A 23,447-nucleotide genomic window follows, 5' to 3' on the forward strand; every position below is an offset into this window, starting at 1 on the left:
ATATATTTTCCTTTACCCCTCTGAAATTTCCAGCTCATAGCTTTAAAGAAATAACTCTTTGTGATCAATAAAACTTATTTTGAGTTATCTACAGTGTTTTGGGTCTTTGAGAGTTCCAGTTTCCTAAAGGAGGGCAAGAAGCAATCCCCTGGGGAAAGATTTCACATCCATGCCTATTTCACTAAGAGCTATAGCCTCCAGGCGCGATGGCACAGGGCGGCTAACATGAGGCCAAGCCCAAACAAATTACAATAGAGCAAAGGTACATATAAACAAAATAATAACATCAAATAAAATACTTAATAAAAACATCGTAATGAAATGAAAATAACAAACGAATGCCTCTCCCCCTATGAACCATCGCGGAGATTAAGATCCTCCGGGGAGGACCTGCTTTCCGTCCCGCCATTGTCACAGGCACAATTGGTGGGGACGAGAGACAGGGCCTTCTCGGTGATTACTCCCTGACTATGGAACTCCCTTCCTGGTGAGATCAGGTCGGCCCCCTCCCGCCTGTCCTTTAGAAGGATGGTAAAAACTTGGCTGTGGGACCAAGCTTTCGGGACAGGACAATAAAGTAGCAATAGGAAAGATGACCAGGCCAATGATTTGATGTGGATGACTAGGACGGTTTTAAATAGTGTATTTTAATATTTTGATAAATGTTTTTTAATGTTTATGTATTGTATGTGAATCTGTGTCCCGGCATTGAAAGTTTGCAGTGTATATGCTGTGCTCCGCCCAGAGTCCCCTTCGGGGTGAGAAGGGTGGAATATAAATGTTTTAAATAAATAAAAAAAACCAAATGATAAAATGATAATAGACTTCGACAAAGAGAGCAAGGCCCGTGGATAAAAATGGATAGAGTTTGATGAAACCCATGAGTGGGATAAGTAGAAAGTGCTATGATTTGTGGGGAGCTCGGACGGAATAACAAGATTTATTCAAAGGAGGTCTGCCATTCTATAAGACAGAGCAAGTGTGACTTTACAAAGGTGACCATGTGAGATTCCATAGCTAAGTCAGTCTTTCAAAATTAAATATAAGGTAAAGAAATAGACTTTCTGTCCATCATGGAGAAAGAGGATCAAAGACATGATTCTCCACTATTAAAAAAGTGTTTTCACATATTTCCATTCCATTCTTTAAAAGCAGTTCACAAAATCATGGGCTACAGATCAGATGTTTTCTGTTTCATCCAAAATGGTTGTGAAATGTTTAGAAATTACAATGCAATTCATTGTCTTTCCCAAATTATTCAACAGTTACCCGTGATGCTTCGAGTAGGGTGTGGTGGTCTGATGCTTGCATGTAATGCCATAATGTGGACTCTCTTTGCCAAAGCACTAAGATATTCCTCCTCCTCTGCTACAGCAACTGTTACCTCAACAGCTTCCAACTTCATCTCTTCGGTGAGTATATGCAGACACCTACATTGCATTTTTTTGCTGAGTTTGTTGACATTTTGCTGTCTAGATATATCCTTGTTTATTTGTATGAGATGTAAGTGAGATGGGAAGCTCACAGAAAAATAGCTGTATTGCAAAACCAAGTGTGAGTTACACTCTGGCTACCAAACTCCAAATGAAAACAGACACAAACTTCGCTTGGTTACATCTTTAATCATAGGTTGGCCACACATGAGTCCGGATCCAGGCAATGACCAACCTGCCTGTTGCTTGATAAGCCTACTGATCTGGCCTAATGCCAGATCGCCTAGAAATGTCTGTAATATCACCTGAACCAACTCCAGCCATGTTCTCAGCTACCAAGAGGTATGGAAAGCCTTCACCTAGCACTGGGCAAGAGCATTTCCGTCCTCACTCTTCAAACCACCTACTGAGACTTCTATTCAACCCAATGTCTGAAGGGTACTGGTCACCAGTACAGCGTCCAAGACCTATGCCAACTGCCCCACAAAGTTGTGACAAATAAATGCAGTAACACATATCCCTAGGGATCAGAGGGAGTGTGGGTGGGATGACAGCATGGATCACTCCAGTCAGTGAAGAAGCAGAACACAGCTACCTGCTCATTGGCTATTCCCCACACTAACCATTTTATCCTACAATGGGGAGGGTAGAAGTGGAAAATAGCATCAAAATCACCAATTTTCTGTGTCCATGTAGCGCCACACAGCCTGTTCACCCCATATGAGTTAGGCATCATATTTCCTGTTGGCCCTATTTCCTTTACCTACTATAATGTAGATTTGATTAACTATCTTCTCCAGTGAAAGGGGGGATTTCACAAGAACGACTGAATTAAAATGTGAATCTCAATATTATCAAAAATATTAATACATTATAATAGAAGTAAGTGCACACTGTGAACTGCATGTGGCCTCCAAAAGAGTCAGACTTTCCAAAATGTTTAAATGACCCAGAACATGAGGGCTTCCACTTAACATGTCTCAGTTCCCAGAACACATACAAAAATAATTGAGGGAAAAACAAAAATTAAAAAATGGAAATAGACGACCACAATGTTTTCTGGAAACTCAACAAAACAGCAAAGCACAGGATAAAATTTGATCCTTGCTTCCACCATGTTTTCGAACACTACACAGGACAATATGTTCACAAAATAGAGTCATTATTGTGGAAGAAGGAAACACAGCAAAAATAAAATGCCTCTTTGTTGGAACTCTGCAATTGAAGACTGTGGTTTCTAAAGTACAGAGACTTTGCCAACTAAGGTGCATCTGTATTTTTAAAATATTTCATAAACAATTGGACAGAGATCTTTTGAAAGGCCACAAACCAATGTAAACTTGATAAAAGGTTCTCCAGTGATCACATCCCAAACGAGAAGCAACAGACTCCTTCTACATTCTCTTAGTGTATCCCTCACATCATTCAGTTGATTATAAGCAAGATTTAAATCTTCAGATAATGTGATGCAAACTGATGGGCAACTATAGTTTCCAGATACAGCTGAACTGCACCTTCCATGATACCTTGTCAAAGTTTAATGTTAGTTAAGGCTTCAGTTACCCAACCCTTTTTGTATAGTTGTCAGGATTGCCACACACCCATAAAAATATAAACATTTAGAAAATATCAGTTATGAAGGATCTTGCTTTTGCTTCTTAACACTATACATATATATGGAATTTAAAGTATTTGTCTACCTGACTGTTGTGCTATACAAATCCATATATTAGATTACATAGCTGCCAGATGTAATGTGTTAGTTGATAAAACCAAGCTTTTGGATCTTGTTCTTAAATAGCTTGGATCAATTGCCTTCCAAACATACATTTTGGATTTATGTGTATTTCACCGTAGAATATACATTTGTCAACTGATTTTGACTAAAGTTGATATAATGAACATTTTTAACAAGCTCGGGACTGTTCTGCAAAGTTTGCTTTTTTTTTCAGAAAATTGCGACTTTGAGTCCATGTTTTATGAAACTTGGTGTGAAACAGAATTCTAGGTGTTATTAGCTATTTTTTTTCATTTAAACCGTAAGTATCATTAGCAACACATGCCATGCCAACAGTTCAATTCCAAGTTCTTTTTATTGTGTAGCCAAAACGGCACTATGCGCACAAGGGATGAACAGTTTGAGGGAACTGAGTGTTGGTCTCTTTTTTCTATTACTGGGACAAGGTAGTTCAAACCATCCCAATAATAATAATAATAATAATAATAATAATAATAATAATAGTAATAATAGTGTGGATCGTCAATGTTGCAAACCCAGGCGACAGCAGGATTGAAGAGAAACAACTGGAAAAGCTGACACAATATGAGGATTTAAAGATGGAACTGCAAAGACTCTGGCACAAACCAGTAAAGGTGGACTCAGTGGTGATCGGCACACTGGGTGCAGTGCCTAAAGACCTTGGCCTGCACTTAAACACAATTGGCACTGACAAGATTACCATCTGCCAGCTGCAAAAGGCCACCCTACTGAGATCTGTACTCATTATTCGCTGATACATCACACATCCTAGACACTTGGGAAGTGTCTGATGTGTGATCCAATACAACAGCCAGCAGAGTGTTCATGTTTGCTGTGGACTCATCTTGTTGTGTTTCAAATAATAATAACAACAACAACAACTATTACTACTACTTTATTTATGTTCCCCTCCTCCCCACCCCATCTCCCTGGAGGGACTCGGCGTTGCTTACATGGGGACGAACCCAATCAACATAGTTAAAATATAACACATTAAAATACATAAACAGCACCATAAAACAACAACATTATAACAACATATAAGAGCAAGCATCAAACCAACAACCAATGAACCTGCAATAATGATCAGACTGGTGCAAATCAATTGTGAGGATAGAGCTGATGGATAAAGTGTATAAGTCACATGACAACAGTAGAGATAGAGGGCAATGTAAGATAGAGCATTATAACTTTGGATAATGAGGGTAAGATTTTTGGGTCCTAGCTGGGGCCACGCTATCTGGGGAATTGTCTAGTCAAAAGCACAGCGGATATCTCCTTGCCTCCTCCAAATACATCAGTCTTCTTCTCTAATCAGTTCTATAAACATTCTATGCATTAACACCTACAAACAGTGCATTTGGTCAAATTCTTCGAAATACGGTAACTTCCAGGTTTTCAAATAATTTTAATTGGGCTCAGTACATGAGTTCATTCCCATCGAGATTTGAACTGCATAACTGGAAATCCATGTATGTTATATGTTTGCATAACATGGAGTTGTGCATAGTTTTGAAGATATTACAATAGGAGGTGCTTAGTACCTCCTTGCACAACCCTCTGCAATATACATGGAAGCCAATTTCCCAGCAACAGGGCACTTCCACTCAACTGTTTAGTATCCATAGAAACAAACGGATACCCTACCAGCAGTCCACTGTTATTCCATAGCTGGTGGAAAAATATCACCCACCCACTAAATGATTTATTGGCATTGAGTAACTGTTCTGTGTGAGATAGAACCGGCAACCCAGGAGAACTAGGCCAGCAGGTGTTTTCACTCTCCAGTATAGGATTTTGCATGTTGTTTTATGCTTCAGCTTTGCTATCAATTATTATATTTTGGTCGGGGAACTTCCTCTGTTTTCCTTTTAGGCTTTCCTTGGCAAGTTGCTGTTTGGGGAGACTCGTGCCCTGTTATGGTGGATAGGGATATCTATTACTCTCCTTGGACTTTTGCTTCTCCACACTGAGCCACATCTTCCAGAAGAACAAAACCACCCAAAGGAAAAGACGAAATAGAAACCTAAAGGATTTTTCATTCATGATGCAGACCGGAAACGACATCAAGCCAAAAAAAGCAGGCGTTCTTGCTGTCTTCAGTTAGGCATGAGATATTTTCTCTCCTTTTGTTTACCTGGATGGTTTGCAACAGATACCTATTGTTACTTACTGCAAAGACTGTGCTGACAGATATGGTGGGTTGAATGCTACAGCACCAAACCACAAAGGAGTGCCTTTAAGGAGAAACTGGAATTCCTTTGGCCTCTGAAGGTCATACATGACAGCATCTGGTAAATAAAACAGTTACTACTGAACTTAGCAAATGAGCAATTGGAGCAAATAGTCTTTCACAATTTTAAAAGAAAGTGTAATTCCTCTGGCCATGAAAGGCCATGCATGAAAACATGAAACAGGAAACATGAAAAGTTACTACAGAATTTAACAAATTACGAATTGGAGCAAATGGCCGGTCACAATGTTTAAAAAATGATACAGTATATGATGCTTCTTGTTCAAATACCAAATTGTTTTTTTAGACAATGAAACGCAACGAATATTTCATTTTCTTGCTCTTCCTACTTGACAATACAGAATAACCCTCTATATCTGTGGAGGATATGTTCCAAGATTCTCCATGTATACCTAAACCATGAGAAATCTTATGTTTCTAACATACGAGGGTTGAATGAAAAGTAATGCCTCCACCTTCATTACTTGGGTTTGGATGGGAATATTTAAATAAATCACACGTAGAAATAATCCTTAGAATGTGTTCTCTAACTACCACTATTCACTTTGCCACGTAATCACTAGACAGTTGGATACATTTCTGCCAACGATGAACAAGTTTTCTGAAGCCGTCACGGAAGAAGGCGACACTCTGTTTCCACAATCCATCGTGTACAGAACTTCCGATAGCCAAGCAAAGCAATAATGTGACCCACACGTTCTTGTGAAATGCCGATTATGCTAGAAATTTCTCTCTGAGTGATATGACAATCGTCCTGAATCTATCTGTCAACCCTTTGCTTGTGAAACTTGGTGGTTGCTGTCACAGGATGTCCAACTCTTTGTTTGTCAAGCAAGTCAGATGTTCCCACCTCAGCATCTTTAAACTTACTTGCCCAATGATGCACAGTACTCACATCAACACAATCACCATAAAAGCTTGCATTCTCTGATGAATCTCCTTTGGGGTGACACCTGCTGTCAAGAATTCAATGACTGCACGTTGCTTAAGTCACATTGACCGACCTCCTGCGCAGAGTTCCATACTTCGCACTTTAACAATAAAACTGTTCAATGCTAAGGCTTCCCACCAAAATGGAACTGTAGAGGAGAGTCTACTGAACAAGCCAATATCTGCCACATACCAGTACTGCCATCTGTTGAGGAGATACAAAAGTGGAGGCATTACTTTTCATTCAACCCTCATATTTGGGCTGGAATCATTCCATAGAATTATACTGGAAGACCTAGGCTCCACCTACACTGCCATATAAAATCCAGATTATCTGCTTTGAATGGGATTATATTATATTAGACTCATAGAATCCAATTCAAAACAGATAATCTGGATTTTATATGGTTGTGTAGATGTTGCCTTATAGAGGAACAAACACTTCCATGGGTGTTTTTGGGAGATGGGTCAGTCTGTGATATCAAATTCATGGATAAGGGGGGGGGGTGTCATACTCTCTCTGTGTGGATGTGTGTTTGTGTGTGTGTGTGTTAAACAATATATACAGTGGTTCTGTATATTTTATGAATTGTTACTTCTGGGAAAATATCTTGAGTCCCCCCAGGAAGAGAGGGTGGGTTATAAATAAAGTTTTATTACTTACTTACTTACTTACTTAGGCAATCCCTCATTGTCCGAGAATGATGGCCTTCCAAATTTAGTGTCTAGGCGATGGGTATGTAGCTGAATGTGGAGCCCAATTCTCGATCCACATGTTCTTCCACAGTGAGGGCATCTGTTTCCAGGTGGAAGGCAGTCCCAGTCAGGGTTGACTTGGCGTGCCTTCTCTTGGCATGTTTCTCCTTTCCGCCCTCCATTCGTGCCTCTTCAAATTCCACAGCACTGCTGGTCACAGCTGACCTCAAGTTAGAACGCTCAAGGGCCAGGGCTTTCCAGTTCTCAGTGTCTATGCCATAGTTTTTAAGATTGGCTTTGAACCCATCTTTAAATCTGTTTTCCTGTCCACCACCATTCCATTTCTCATTCTTGAGTTGGAAGTATAGTAACTGCTTTGGGAGATGGTGATCGGGCATTTGGACAACATGACCACTCCAGTGGAGTTGATGGCGGAGGAGCATCGTTCAGTGCTGGTGATCTTGCTTCTTCCAGCAAGCTGTCATTTGTCCGCCTGTCTTCCCAAGAGATTTGTAGGATTTTTCAGAGGCAACACTGATGGAATCGTTCCAGGAGTTGAGTGTGACGTCATTATTGTTATTATTATTACTATAATTGTGTAGTACCTGTTAAGTCACCTGTACTTCGTTTTTACTAAATATCCTGCTGAAAATTTTGCTATAGTTTTTCAATGAATATCTCATAGAGTCTCAACCAATTCAATGTAATTTGTGGCAGCCACAAAAATGAAGTTTCCAGAGTATAACAACCACTTTCAAAGTAAGAACTGCAAAGGGTTGTTATAGGTTTTTCGGGCTGTATGGCCATGAACTGCACAGTTAAACAGAAAATAAGAATTTCAAAACCAGGAACAGAAAATGTTCCAAATTTTGCTACAAAGTGTAATTTTTACAAGCTGTCTTTTAGAGTTTGCACTCTGGGTTTACTCCCCACTGTAAACCTGGAAGAGGCCAAGTTTGGATATGGAAATCACTGCTGTTGGTTGAAGACCACTGCTCCTTTAAATGCATTTAGGCAACCAGCAAATGGAAAAATCACATTTCAGCCAAGGGTATTTTTTGCCAGCATTAGAAGTCTGGCCATCACGGGACTCATCCATATCTTGACAAAAGTCTAAAGGTGAGCAGCAAGGGAACGTAGGGCGTTGCCTTTTGTTATCTTTTCTTATGTGACAAAGTGGGACTCCTTTTAAGTTTCTGTTCCTCATGCCAGTAACAGTGGCTTATGCCTGTCCTGTAAGAATAATGAAAAAGTTGGTGAAAGAAAATCAAATAAATTTAAAAAATAAACAATAAGGGTGGGCACCTGAATGGGAGCTAATGGCCAGTTTTCTTCCTCGGAATCCCCTGCTGGTCACACAAGCACACATCTGCAAGTCCGATTACCTCTGTTTTCTTCTGTAGGCTGGATTGTTTTCTCTGACCTTTGTTCCATAATAAAACCAAGATTAATCTTGGGGTCTGCTTAAATTGTGTACTTTAAAACAAAATGTTTTTAAATTCTGTGAACTGTTTTATTATTATTATTTTAAAAACCTGTTGTTATAGTTGGATATCATCTCAAGGATTCTGGCAAATCAGGAAGTAATATACATTTTAATTTAAAAAAAATAATAATCTATAATAACGTGTGTGGATCAATACTTGTATTTCAGCATGAAAGTCCTTAATCAAAGTGCCATTTGCATTTATACCATCAGAAAGCTCATAGCCAAGCTTTAATATGACTGGCCGTGAGATACTCTTTTTAAAAGTGGTAAATTTTCTTTGCCCTGCTTACGTAGTTATCTTTCCTATTATTTTACCAGCTTATTTGATCCTACAACCAAATTGAATAGTATTTTTTTCCACTTCTAAAAGGTCAAGGTTTCCCCTTGACATTAAGTCTAGCCATGTCCAACTCTGGAGGTGGTGCTCATCTCGATTTCTAAACTGAAGAGTAGACACCTCCTAGGTCATTTGGCTAGCATGACTGCATGGAGCGCTGTTACCTTACCACCGAAGTGGGTCCTATTGATTTACTCTCATTTGCATGTTTTTGAACTGTAGGTTGGCAGAAGCTGAGAGCTCACCCTATTCCACAGATTTGAACCACCCACCTTCCAGTCACCAAGTTCTGCAGCTTAGCGGTTTAACCCGCTGTGCCACCACGGCCCCTTCTACAGATTCATATATTATTCGGTCTCCCTAATGGCCCATTAAAAATGCTAAAATGGCTCTCAGTGTTAGATGGCAGAACTTCTATATCAATTGGTTTACTGGAGCCATCTACTTGTTCTACAGATTGCATTTGATATTTATTTATCCACGAAACCCTTTCATATGTTGTTCCTGCGGGTAAAAGTATACACTGAAAGTTGTCTTCTTTAAGGGTGTCATCATGCCTTTGGCCTAGACATAAACAATCTGAATATTAAAAACTTAAAGTTGTCCACACTACTTTTTAAATTGCCAGCTCCAACAGTAAGCTCTAGTACCTTCTCAGAATTTTTAACCCAATGATATATTATTTCCTCCAGTTGTCCCAGGCCCTTCTCTACAGTGCCATATTATGCAGTTTCGGAATGCACTTTTAACTGCATTGAAATACATTATATGGCAGTGTAGACTCATATAATCCACCTCAAGCAGTTAAATGGCATTCGGAAACTGCATTATATGGCAGTGTAGATGGGGCCCAAAGGGGACAATCATCTCCTCTTCTAACTATTGTGGACTTTAGGCTAGTTGACTAGTGATCTACCAAGCATCTACCAGGGGAATTGGTTGGGGAGCCTACTTTTAAAAATCCCAGCTTTATTAAAGTTACAATAGGTTGCAATGATGCTTTTAAGACCTATTGTGGTACAGAACTCTGTTTCTTGGGGAGGATTGATTTACTTTATGCTGAAAAGGTTTCTCAAGTTGGTGTAAATATTTCTAACATGTTCACTATCAAACTTTTGAGATTTTTCTGTGAATTTTGCCACCAAATAGGGAGGTTCTAGGGCCCCCGTGGCACAGTGGGTTAAACCGCTGAGCTGCTGAGCTTGTTGACCGAAATCCGCAGAGTGGCGTGAGCTTCCACTGTCAGCCCCAGCTTCTGCCAAACTAGTAGTTCGAAAACATGCAAATGTGAGTAGATCAATAGGTATCACTCCAGCCGGAATGTAACAGCACTACGTGCAGTCATGCCGGCCACAGGACCTTGGAGGTGTCTATTGACAATGCCAGCTCTTTAGCTTAGAAATGGAGATGAGCACCAATCCCCAGAGTCAGATACGACTGGACTTAATGTCAGGGGAAAACGTTTACCTTTACCTTTTAGAATTTAAATGGCTAAGCAGTATATCTACTGAAGCTCTCTTAAGAGCTCTGAGTGCAAAGACCTGTTGCCTATCCTCAATCTGTTGATCTCATTCATTGGACTCTGGTGGGTGCCTTCATTACTTGTGATCCCATTATCCAGATCCATTAAAGTGCTTTAGGGTGGAGTGCTTTAGGAATTACAGCTATCATGGTGTGCACTACTTTCTAATAGCACACAATAATCAAGGATTGACTTTGGGTCAAGTTACTCAGGCGTTATTTTGCCTGTGCATCTGGTTTCTAGATCTGAATTATCCGAGTTCAACTATTAATCAAAATTGATGTCGGTTTCACCAACTCCAGAAAATTCCGGACCAATATTATCTAATTTGGCATTTAGCAATCACTAGGTGACAAGATCAATGTCACTCTGAAAGAAGACACTAAGAGATTCCAACTGGCAAGTGAATAATTGCTTTGTCTTAGAATCTACCAGGATTGAAATTAAACCTGGCCAGGAGAAACCCAAATTTTCTTTCTAACTCTAACATAAAGCAAATGGAAGTAGATGAAGAACACAATACACATGGATAAAGCTCCAGAACTGCTCCTCTGGAAAGAAATCTATTCCCTTTGCCATATGATTTACACTCTACAAATATTTGCTGGTTCAAATAATTGCCCTTAGTCTTTCTCCAGCTCAGCATCCTTTCCTCATTCCCTGACCCTGCATTCTTACTAATACTTTGCTCTGGACTTTTCTGAACTCCTCCATGTTTGTAAATCATTTAAACTTCCAAACTAAAGGAATACTAAGTCCTCTTGTGCAAAGGCCAGCTTAACACAGAATCTTCACAGTTTTGTTGTAGGTTTTTCGAGCTATATGGCCATGTTCTAGAGGCATTCTCTCCTGACATTTCACCTGCATCTATGGCAAGCATCTTCAGAGGTAGTGAGGTCTGTTGGAACAAGGAAAAAGGGTGTATATATCTGTGGAATGATCAGGGTGGGACAAAGGACTCTTGTCTGCTGGAGCTAGGTGTGAATGTTTCAACTGCCCACCTTGATTAGCATTTGATGGCCTGGCAGTGCCTGGGGCAATCTTTTGTTGAGAGGTGATTAGATGTCCCAGATTGTTCCCTCTTTGTTGTTTTGCTGTTGTAATTTCAGAGCTTTTTAATACTGGTAGCCAGATTTTGTTCATTTTCATGGTTTCTTGAAAATAAAAGGAAATAATTCCGTTGAAAGGAAATAATTCAGCATTTAATTCTCAAATAATATGCTGTGTCCAGAGAACACAGAAATGCTGGACCACTCTAACAACTACCGTGTCAGACTATGCAGAGAAGCCATTGAAATCCACAAGCATGTGGACAATTTCAACAGAAAGGAAGAAATCTGACAGCTCAGAGAGAGTCTGGGTGTCAAAGAAGAAGGAAGTTTAGGGTTTGGTGTGAAGAAGAGAAAAGTTAGGGAAGCCTAAAGTTGGCTAGTTAGCCAGCAGAGATAGTTAGTGAGAAGCTTTTCAGCTATTGGGAAGGATAGCTGGTGATGTGGAGAGACAGATCCAGGAAAGGACTGTCTGTGAGGTGTTTGAGATTGCAGGCCAGAGAGGAATCCTGCCAGTAGTTTCTGCAGGGGAAGAGGAGTGTTAATTGCAACTAAGTTTTGAACTGTTTAAAGAAACCACACACTTTATTAAACATCCAAACAGCTAAGCTTAATGCCTGTTTTGTTCACGTTCTCTCAAATAAACAACATTGTTATTTGTTCACAACATCTGTCTCACGTGTGAGAAGTTTTAAAGTAGTTTACTGAAGAAATCAAAGGTTAAATGGTGGCAGCGTATATCTTAAAAAGTAATCTCTTCATTGTTACCTCAGAGTATAAAGCCTGAGTGCAAATCTAGCACATTCTAGCTTAGATACCTCAAGTAAGCCAAGGGCTTAACATTACTTTAAATTGTCGTGGTAGCCAGTATTCTTTTGAAAGGTTTTTCGGCCAGAAGATTGTTCCAGCTTCATTACAGCTTTTGATTTTAAATTAAAGACGCCACATTCCATTACAAGTGGTGTACAGTTTGTGGGATTTATACTTAAATAATCCCCTACCTTTTACAAGCTCCCTCTTGATGGACCTTAAGTTTCTGAAGTCACTCCTGGCATGGGAAAAAAAACAATTTCATTTCACCATGTCTGACAAAATAAATCTTCTCTGGGCATTTTCTAGGTCTTTCAGTGTGACCTCCACAGCCTGTGGACCTCCAGATATTTTGGACTTTGGTTCCCAGATTTCCTGACCATTGAACAAGCTGGTTAGGGCTTCTGGGATTTGGAGGCCCAAAAACATAGGGGGGCACAGTTTGTGCAGGTCTGCTCTATGATAATCTTGAGTCAGACATCCTTCATTTCAATAAGGGTTCACTTTTAACTGCAGTTTCATGTATCCACATGAAGTCTGGGAATGCAACTCCTGCGGATAATAGGGGTCGATACTCCATAATTCACAAATGGTCCAGAAACTGTGAGACATCATGATGTGTGAAGAGATTGCATTTTTTTTTGCATTGATATTATTTATAGGTTATGCACACACCCTATCCCTTTTTACTCGTCAATAACTGAGAGGGGAATGGCAGACATTGAAGAATTCGCTTGACACATTTGGGAGTCTCCAGGTTTGCTTTGGCCAGCCTATCATGAAGAAGAATCAGTGTGTTAGTGACTTCAGTGTTATTTCATATTGACAAAACCTTAATCCTCAGTCTGCCACATACATTTTTGATTTGCCTTCACACAAGGAAGGCTGCCATCATTTCTTTCTTCTGGATCATCAGCGTGATTAGCCACCCTTGAATTCAATTCTGGCAGTGCATTGTAGTGTTATCAACAAACAAGGCAATCTAATATGTGACACATTCCACCAGGCGGAAGTGTACTGAAGACACCCTGGCACTCAAGTATGGATTAATTCTAAGAATCCAAAGTCATGGTGATGGGTCTTGAGAAAGTAACTTCTAGTACAATCGTGGCCTCCTTGGTGGGTTTTCTACCGTTTCAGAGCCATGCGTGTTATAATATATTGATATGATAGCCATGTATAAATATCTGAGAGGAAGCCACAGGGAGGAGGGAGCAAGCTTGTTTACTGCTTCTATGGAAATTAGGTCAAGGAACAATGGCTTCAAACTACAAGAAAGGAGATTCCATCTGAACATGAGGAAGAACTTCCTGACTGTGAGAGCCGTTCAGCAGTGGAATTTTCTGCCCCGGAGTGTGGTGGAGGCTCCTTCTTTGGAAGCTTTTAAATAGAGGCTGGATGGCTATTTGTCAGGGATGATTAGAATGCAATATTCCTGCTTCTTGGCGGGGGGGTGGACTGGATGGCCCATGACGTCTCTTCCAACTCTTTGATTCTATGATTCTATGTTCTTAATTCTATTTTAATCCCTAAAATTAATGTAGATCCAATGACTCAATTAAATTTACTTGTATGTTGATTCGCCATTCAAGAATTAATTTTATAGGTTTACTCTAGTTGGGAATAACTAACATAATCATAACCATTATTTGATATGTCTGGTTTTGAATCTTGGAATCTTGGAATCTTATTTATTTGCTATATTTATATACTGCTTTTCTCAGCCCAAAAGCAACTCAAGGTGGTTTACAGTCGGCAATCAAAACCCCCAATAACATAAAATATAATTAAAAACATTAACATATAATATAAGCCATATAAAACAGTAAAAACAATAAAAACACAAGTCCTCAGCATCTCATTATTAAAATCATTTTCCAGTCGCATTGTCCAATTGTTCCGTGGATCTAAATTAGCCTGTTACATTGCATTTGCAAATGCTTGCTCAAACAGCCAGATTTTAACTCTTTTCAGAAATGTTAGGAGGGAGGGGGCCAACCTGATATCCCTAGGAAGGGCGTTCCATAGCCAAGGGGCCACTGCTGAGAAGGCCCTGTCTCTCGTTCCCACAAATCGCATCTGCAAAGGAGGCAGGACAGAGAGCAGGGCCTCCCCAGACAATCTTAAGCTCCTAACTGGTTCACAGGGAGAGACGTTCAGACAGGTAAGCTGGGCCAGAACCGTTTTGGGCTTTGAATGCTTAAGCCAGCACTTTGAATTGTTCCTGGTAGCAAACTGGCAGCCAGTGGAGTTGGCGCAACAGAGGAGTTGTGTGCTCCCTGTTAGTAACCTGGCTGCCGCCCGTTGGATCATTTGAAGCTTCCGAACAGTCTTCAAAGGCAGCCCCACATAGAGCGCGTCGCAGTAGTCTATATGGGATGTAACCAGAGTGTGGACTACCGTGGCCAAGCCATATGGGTTGAGTATCCCTTATCTAAAATGCTTGCGATCAGGAGTCTCAAAATGACTTTTCAGTGATGAGGATTTAGAATTTTGCCTTTACAAGAGGCTCCAGTGCTCAGAAGACAAGGCTAAACCCAATCCAAATTCTGTACATGAAAGATGGGTGAAATTGAGCCTTCCAGATGTTTCCAGACTGCAATTTCCAGCACTCCTCACCATTGACTATGCTGTTAAGAACTGCGGCCAGATGGAAGTTGCAGTCCAACACCTCCTGAAGGACCAACTGTGCCCAACCCTCTTGTGCAATTAAAACCAGAAGACGAGGATATTAGACACGTCAAAGACATGACAGCTCACAAAATACGAGCTGTTGCCCAATGCAAATTCCTTTTCTCACTCGCAGAACAGACTATCTTAAGCAAGGTGGGGAAATCCTGTGAAGTTAGATAACAGGGCCCCAGTATGCTCTATCTAAAATAAACAAAAGCTTGTGAGCTCTTCCCAAGCCAAATCAAATATGCCTTCAGGTGAGCCTTAAAATCACATTTGCACAACAAAACAAAATATGAAATCTCAAAAAAAACTTCACAGCTGTCAATAAGAAAAAGCTATCTGATCATTCATCAGAACCAGTTGTACTCATAACTGCTTTTTTCTTACCCTTTCCTTGTCTGGGGCTCTATTAAATTCTAGTAAAACATGCTGCCTGGTAATCCAGTGTTAACAGATTTTCAAAACAGTCATATGGAACGGTTAAATTTATGACTCTGTGGGTCGACAATCAGGAAATAGCTATAAAAATCAACTGAACACATTGATTTGTATCAACTGAGTCATATATTTCTCTGTAAAATTAGCACATTGTCCACGTTCCTACATTACATGATACATACTTTTCTGTCTTTATTAATGGTCATTGAGACTATAAAACGAAATGATTTTGAAAACCTTAAATACATGACATGTATATATATATATATAAATGCTCTGGTCATAATGAGTACCTTAAAAACAAAAGAACCAATGAACATAATCACACCAAATTTGGCAACAAAACGTCTCACAACACAAGGAGTGACCATCACTCAAAAAATTATGATTTTGTCATTTGGGAGTTGTAGTTGCTGGGATTTATAGTTCACCTACAATCAAAGAGCATTCTGAACTCCATCAATGATGGAATTGAAGCAAACTTGGCACACAGAACTCCCATGACCAACAGGAAATACTAGAAGGGTTTGGTGGGTATTGACCTTGAGTTTGGGAGTTGTAGTTGCTGGGATTTATAGTTCACCTACAATCAAAGAGCATTCTGAACTCCATCAATGATGGAATTGAAGCAAACTTGGCACACAGAACTCCCATGACCAACAGGAAATACTAGAAGGGTTTGGTGGGCATTGACCTTGAGTTTGGGAGTTGTAGTTCACCTACATCCAGAGAGCACTGTGGACTCAAACAATGATGGATCTGGACCAAACTTGGCACAAGCACTCAATACACCCAACTATGAACACAGATAGAGTTTGGGGGAAATAGACCTTGACATTTGGGAGTTGTAATCACTGGGATTCGCAGTTCACCTATAATCAAAGAGCATTCTGAACCCCACAAACGACAGAATCGGTGCAAACTTCCCACACTGGACCCCCATGACCAACAGAAAATACTTAAGGCCATCCAATCCAATTTCCTTCATCAGGGCAAGAAAACATAATCAAAGCCCTCCTGACAAAGAGCCATCTAGCCAGATAGATAGATAGATAGATAGATAGATAGATATGATATGATTCACACACACACACAGATATAGTATCATAGACTTGAAAGGGACCCTTAAAGAAGGACAATGATATCTTGCATGTTCCAGGGTGGGCAAACCAGACACTCTCCACATCAACACTGACAATGAAACACCAAGAAATACTGTTTACCCACAAGCATAAAGAAATCACATATATTAGAACAACACTTTCTCATTACTTTATTTTCCAGATCAACAAACTGGGCCACAGCAATGCGTGGCAGGGGACAGCTAGTTTCTTATAATAAGGCATGTCATGCCTATAAGGAACAGCCTTTTAATGCTAGATAAGGGACATTTTTTATTTTAAAAAGAACACCTGACAATACTGTACAAGTGCAGTGAATTCCCAAAACGACCTGTCGATATTCTAGTCCCGAGGGCTCACAAATCAGCCACTTCATGAGTTTTCTGTGAACCATTTTTATCAATATCTTTTCTTCTTGTTCCGCACAATTACAGTCCATAAATTGTTTGCTCGCAATCAATATTTGTGCTTCTCATTAACTTTACAGCAACGTACATTTTGGAATTGTTGGAGAGGTATTATTTGCTATAGGTGTAACCTATTACAAATGCAGAAGGTGTTGATGCTTGCAATCTTTGCTGTGCAAAGAAATTTGTGACTTTAAAAAACTCTAGGATATTACAGTTCACAACTGATAATAACACTGTTTTTGAAAATTGCCTTTCAAACATGGTCTAAAATTAGTATTCAATTTCAAATACATTTCAAATCTCGTGTGAATTCCCTTTTGCCTAGTTCCAACAAACCTCACTACCTCTGAGGATGCTTGCCATAGATGCAGGCGAAAGGTCAGGAGAGAATGCCTCTAGACCATGGCCATACAGCCCGAAAAAACCTACAACAACCCAGTGATTCCGGCCATGAAAGCCTTCGACAATACATTAGTATTCAATGGCTTGTGTGTTCTTTTTGGGGGCCCTATTCCCCTTTTTATAATATGACATTGTACATGCCAACTAAAACAGGAAAGAAGGGATCCAAAAGCAGAGCATTGTAAAATTTAAAGAGCTATATGGCCATGTTCTAGAGGCATTTTCTCCTGATGTTTCGTCTGCATCTATGGCAAGCATCCTCAGAGGTAGTGAGGTCTGTTGGAACTAGGAAAAAGGGTTTATATATCTGTGGAATGACCAGGGTGGGTGTAATTTTCACTCTCTTGCAGAAGGTCAGAAGGGAGGGGGCTGATCTAACATCGCTGGTGAGGAAGTTCCACAGTCGAGGGGCCACCACTGAGAAGGCCTGTCTTTCATCTGCACCAATTGCTCCTGCAAGCGAGGCGGAACCGAGAGCATGGCCTCCCCAGATGATCTTAAACTCCATGGTGGTTCATAGAGGGAGATACTTTCAGACAAATAAGCTGGGCCAGAACCATTTAGGGCTTTATAGGATAAAAACAGCACTTTGAATTGTGCACATTGTCAGCCAGTGGAGCTGACGTAACAGGGGGGCTGTATGCTCCCTGTATGCTGCTCTGCTGAGAAATCTGGCTGCCACCCGTTGGACCATTTGTATCTTCCAAACAGTCTTCTTCTTTTTCTTTTTTTTAAATTATGTTTATAAGATTTTCCTTTTACAGTGAAAGAGGGGGAACAATCATCATGATAGAAAGATAAGAAATTTTGGACAGACCGTGTGGGAAAAGCAGAGAGGGAAGGGAGAAAAGAGTGGGGGGCAGGGTAGTAGTGGTGGAGGGAGGTAGAAGAGAGAGGGAAGGCTAGAAATATGTGGGTTATACTTCCGTTCAGTCTGCAGAGGAATAAACATCTCGTTATACAGTTCTTTTCATAGCAAATTAAGACTCCTGTTCGTCTTGCCCATAGAACCTTATATGTCCAATTTAATTTTATCTTTCAGGTACTCTCCCAGATGATTCCAGTTAGTTTGTTTAGCCTTACTCTGGTCCTCTAATGGGTACGAAAGCCTATCTAGGTCCCTAAAATCTGTTATTTTCTTTAACCAGTCTTCATTAGATGGAATTTCCTTGCTTTTCCATTTCTGTGGTATTAGAATTCTTGCAGCCGATGTATATCTTCCAAACAGTCTTCAAAGGCAGCCCCATGTAAAGTGCATTACAGTAGTCTATTTGGTATGTAACCAGAGCATGAACTACCATAGCCAAGTCTTACTTCCCAAAGTATGGGCACAACTGGCTCACAAGTTTTAATTGTGCGAATGCTCCCTGGCAACCACTGAAACCTGGGGTTCCAGGCAAAGTGATGAGTCCAGAAGAACTCCCAAGTGGCGAGCCTGCGTCTTCAGGGGGAGTATAACCCCATCCAACACAGGCTGTAACCCTATAGCATCCATATGATGCACATCAACCTTCTTAGCATCCATATGATGCACATCTGAGACTGACTGATCCTTTCATCCCCATCACAGTTAGTATAATTTTCATTCTGGAATATATCACAACATTAAATTAAGCTTGCTGGATTACATTTCAAATCTCATGTGAATTCCCACCATCATAACTATGCCATTTCACTGTCATTTTGCTCTTCCACAGTTTTTCAAACTCTCATTTTCAAACATTTCAATATCTCCTTAATTTGATGAGCATTTGATTTAATATTTCACACACTAATTGTTCACATCAGTTTCTACAGCTGAAATCTGGACCAATATATGGCAAAAAGTGCAGGACACTAGTTTGAAATTGTGTAGTGATGGCTTTCCACTCATTTCCTTCCACAGTGACATGACACACACACACACCACATACACATTTCTCTATGTATTCTAGCTTGTTCCAACAAATATGGAGACTGGTTTCTTTCCTCCATGGTGTTATAGAAGTATCATGATGGCATTGCATTTACACACCGCCTATATAATTGTGTAATCTACCTTCCTTGGAATGATTTCCTAATGGTATCTAATAAGACACAGCTCTCTAAGTGCTGTAAAAAGCTCACCTTGGGGTAGGGGGAGACCCAACAATCTTACAAAGCTGACACATACTACTTCCCGTTTCCTTCTTTCCCTAGTTAGTCAAGACTTGAACATGTAACTCTTATGTCTTTCCCAATCTCTTCCTCTTCTCCGTTTCATATCTTTCCACAAAGTCTGACGTGCTCCAGTCATGCCAAGTGTTTTTTTTAAAATACATTTTTTAAAAATTCTGTCAAACTTTTTTCTTTTTAGGGGGATTTCACAGCCATCTAGCATAACATTATACAGATAGACATACCATAGAGGTTATTACAGCTGGTGTTTCAGTGTTATTTAATGTGTGCTCCATTGGAAACAGGGTTAGGAAGATAACACACATGGTACAGTGATTGTAAGGAGGGTATTTCAGTGTTATTAAGGAGGATGCAGTGCAACTCCCATATCCACAGAGAATGCATTCCTGGACTTACCACGGAAATGTGAATCTGCAGATAATAGTGAACCCTATTGAAATGAGTGACCTCTGGTGGAAACATACAATAGAATCTTGCAGGAGAACCCAGAGAATGCATTGAGAGAATACCTTTCTCCCTTTTCTAGGTCTCCAATGTATTTTTATTGTCAACTTCCAACAGAGGTTTGCCATAAAATCACACTGGAAGACCTAAAAAATGACTACAATATTACAATTGCCCTTTAACTGCCATCCTGTGGAATCCTATTTTCCCTTTAGAGACAGGTGCTTAAAATTCTCAGCCAGAGAGCTCTGGTGCATCACAAGACTACAAAATTCAGGATCCCACAGGATGCAACTCAGTCTCCTGATCATCTAGTGCACATGCCTTAAAAACAAGGCCCACGGGGCCTTATGAACCATCTAGGCTGTTAAGATCTTCTGGGGAGGCCCTGCTCTTGGTCCCACCTTCCTCACAGATGCGTCTGGTGGGGATGAGAGACAGGGCCTTCTTAGCGGTGGCCCCTCGACTGTGGAACGCCCTGCCTAGAGATATAAGATCGGCTTCCTCCCTCCTGACTTCGAAAAAATGTGAAAACCTGGCATTTTGAGTAGGCCTTCCCAAATTCGGCATAGTTTTACGGAATCATGGAACTACTTGATAACACAATGGAATAATGACTTGACATGGAGACGCTCACGAAAATGTTTTTTAGCTTTGTACGGTTTTTATATTTTTATATTGTTTGCTATTGTTTTTAACAGAATTTTATGATTGTTTTACTTGTTATAATTGTTGAGGCATCAAATTGCTGCCAAGTTGTGAACCTCTCCAAGTTGCCTCTGGGCTGAGAGGGGCAGTATATAAATATGGTAAATAAATAAATAAATAAATAACTCAGCCCGCCATGTCATTTTATGTGAACCTCCAGATTCTGGACTACAACTCCCATATTCCTCATCATTAGACATCATGATTAGAGCTGATGTTAGTTGTGATACAGTGACATCTGGAAAGGTGCACTTTGCCCTGTTTACTTAGGATAATGGGATTTAAATTTAGATAAAAGGCTTGTGTATATGATGTCTGACTTTAAAATGCTCTTTAAACTTCCTCAGCCTCAGAGCACAAGTACGGTTCACTAACAATTCCCATTATCCCCAGTCCAGATGGTAGATAATCAAAAGTAATGGGAGTTTGTTTATTTATTTATTTACTGTAGCTTTACCCCACTTTAAAGGGGACCCAGAGCAGTTTCCAAACTGCCAATAATTCAATGCCACAATAAACATAAATATACAATACAATATACATTATACATTAAAATAAGTAAAATATCATAAAAATCATAACATCTGGGGACCTAAAACTGGGTACAAACTAGAGAGCTCAACAAAATAGCCCACTTATATACAAAAATAGAAAATAAATAAGTTCAGCGAATAAGGTGACTGTTGAAACTTACTATACTGTTCAAATTCACAATAATCACAAACAATATTGTATGGGTTTTGTACAATCACTCTGAAATTGTATGGACGTTGTGTGTTCTTGTGCCGAATAGAACATGAATCAGCCACCCACGACTGATTTTAGCCTTACTCCAGGCCTTCCTCTGGTGGTCTGAAATTGTTATATACATCAACACTAGCTACATTAAACATCATATAATAAAACACATTTGAAGGTGCTTACAAAGTTATACACTTGACAATTGTTCTCTTTAGGTTTTATACTTAGTGGGATCTAGACCAAAGGAACAAGATGTAGCTGTAAGCATTTGAAAGTTACATATACAGAAAATAAATGTTTTACCAAGATATGAATGTATTTCACAGGATACTCTGCTGTGTGTTTGATTCTAATTGCGAGTATGAGGAACGTAACCTAAAGAGCACCAACCACTATGTTTAAAAAAATTACGAGGGGTATTTTTTAAGTAAGGTCCGTTTTGTTGTAGACACTAGTAGTTCACGCACATACCGCAACGAGCTCGTGTTTTGTGTACCGGCATGCCTCGGGAACAACTGTGCTCAGTTTCCGCTCTGTAGCTAACCTGTACGGTTCTGTTCTGTTCTGTGCTTTAAAAATGTTTAAGACTATCAACTCACCCTCCGCATGTGAGGTTTGCTCAGTGATACGGTTTTTGTCAGCAAGGAACCTGCCTGCTGCAGAAATTCATCAACAGATTTGTGAAGTGTACGGTGATACTATTATGGGTGAAAGCAAAGTGCGTAAGTGGGTACGACAATTCAAAGATGGCCGTGACAACGTCAATGATGACGACGATGTGAAAATGGCAGTGAACTCTTGGTTATCGGAGCAGGCAGCAAGTTTTTATGAAGAGGGTATTTTAAAATTGGTTCAGAAGTATGATAAGTGTTTGAACAAACTTCGCAACTATGTCGAAAAATAGAGTGAAGTATGTACTTTCTGAAAATAAATGTACTTTTTTGAAATAAACTTTCATTGTGTACTTATGTTTAAACGGACCTTACTTAAAAAATACCCCTCGTACATTTGCCCTTTGTATCCTTGGATTCTCTGCCCATGGATTCAACAGCCCTTTGAAGGCAACCATAAATAAGGCTGAACTGACGCTCAAGGAAAATGAGTTTGACACCCAGTAATCTAGTGTGAAAGGCACCCTAATAAATGGCAGGTGGTGGCTTCCTTGTCAGAGATGTAGAGAATCTTTTCTGTGTTTTATCTCAGATTTTAAATGAGCTCTCCGAAGTGCTGAAACTACTTCGAAGATAATACCTTGAGAGTTCCTTTAAAGTTCAGACCAAAACACAGATGGTATTAACCACCCCACCGACATGGAAACCATCACCCTTGGGTTCCCCACATTTGAATACTATTTCCCTTTGTGGGTGAAAAAAACAGAATACGTTCACAGGTATCTTTTCATTTCAGATAAGCCACCTGTCAGAGCTATGTTTGATGGATTCCTTATAGCTAGTTTTTTTTAGGTTTCGTGAGATGTTTAAATCATTATTTTATGTTTCAGCAACTCCCTCTTTCCAAACACCACCCACTGACTGGGCACAGTCTGACACCTCAACGAATTGGATAAAAGGGAGAAGGTTCCTTCAGCCCTTGAGGAAAACCTGTGGTGCATATCACTCGTGCCTTTTCGAAACGTCCAGGAGCAAAGCCCAGAAGGCATTATGAGCCAGACACCTGGTGAGTACATGAGGAAATATTGACTCCATTTGAGTCGTTTTCACCCTGTTTGCTCTGATTCAATACCTCCAGCCTGAAAGAATCCAGAACTGCATGCTACATAACTAAAATAGTCCTATACATTTACCACTAATATTACCAGACACTTAAGCTCTAAGACTTGAATTCCTTTCTTAGGATTTCAGAGGAATGTATAATTTGCCACATAGTAATATGTATTTATTAATGTATAGATTGGTATACAGTTAGAATAGTGAAGTGGTTCAAGAATTCGGCATAAATAAAAAAGTAAAACTTTATTTATATACCACTCTATCTCCCTAAGGGGACTCAGAGTGGTTTCCAAGTATCATCACCAATACATACAAAGTAAACAACATAACCATAAGATTAA

The 23,447-nt window shown here is 39.9% G+C and overlaps 1 protein-coding gene across 1 annotated transcript in view; it reads left to right on the forward strand.

The window, feature by feature from the left end:
- The first annotated feature begins 1,322 nt into the window (after positions 1-1,322).
- Positions 1,323-23,447, forward strand: part of LOC132778602 (protein-glutamine gamma-glutamyltransferase 4-like) — a 50,962-nt gene continuing 28,837 nt past the window's right edge. The window contains exons 1-2 of the mRNA XM_067470204.1: positions 1,323-1,412; positions 22,878-23,053. Of these exons, the coding sequence (XP_067326305.1) occupies positions 23,038-23,053 (16 nt within the window). The 5' untranslated portion in view covers positions 1,323-1,412; positions 22,878-23,037. The remainder of the gene's footprint in view (positions 1,413-22,877; positions 23,054-23,447) is intronic.

This window comes from Anolis sagrei, chromosome 6 (genome assembly GCF_037176765.1).
Source record: "Anolis sagrei isolate rAnoSag1 chromosome 6, rAnoSag1.mat, whole genome shotgun sequence".
Taxonomy (NCBI): domain Eukaryota; kingdom Metazoa; phylum Chordata; class Lepidosauria; order Squamata; family Dactyloidae; genus Anolis; species Anolis sagrei.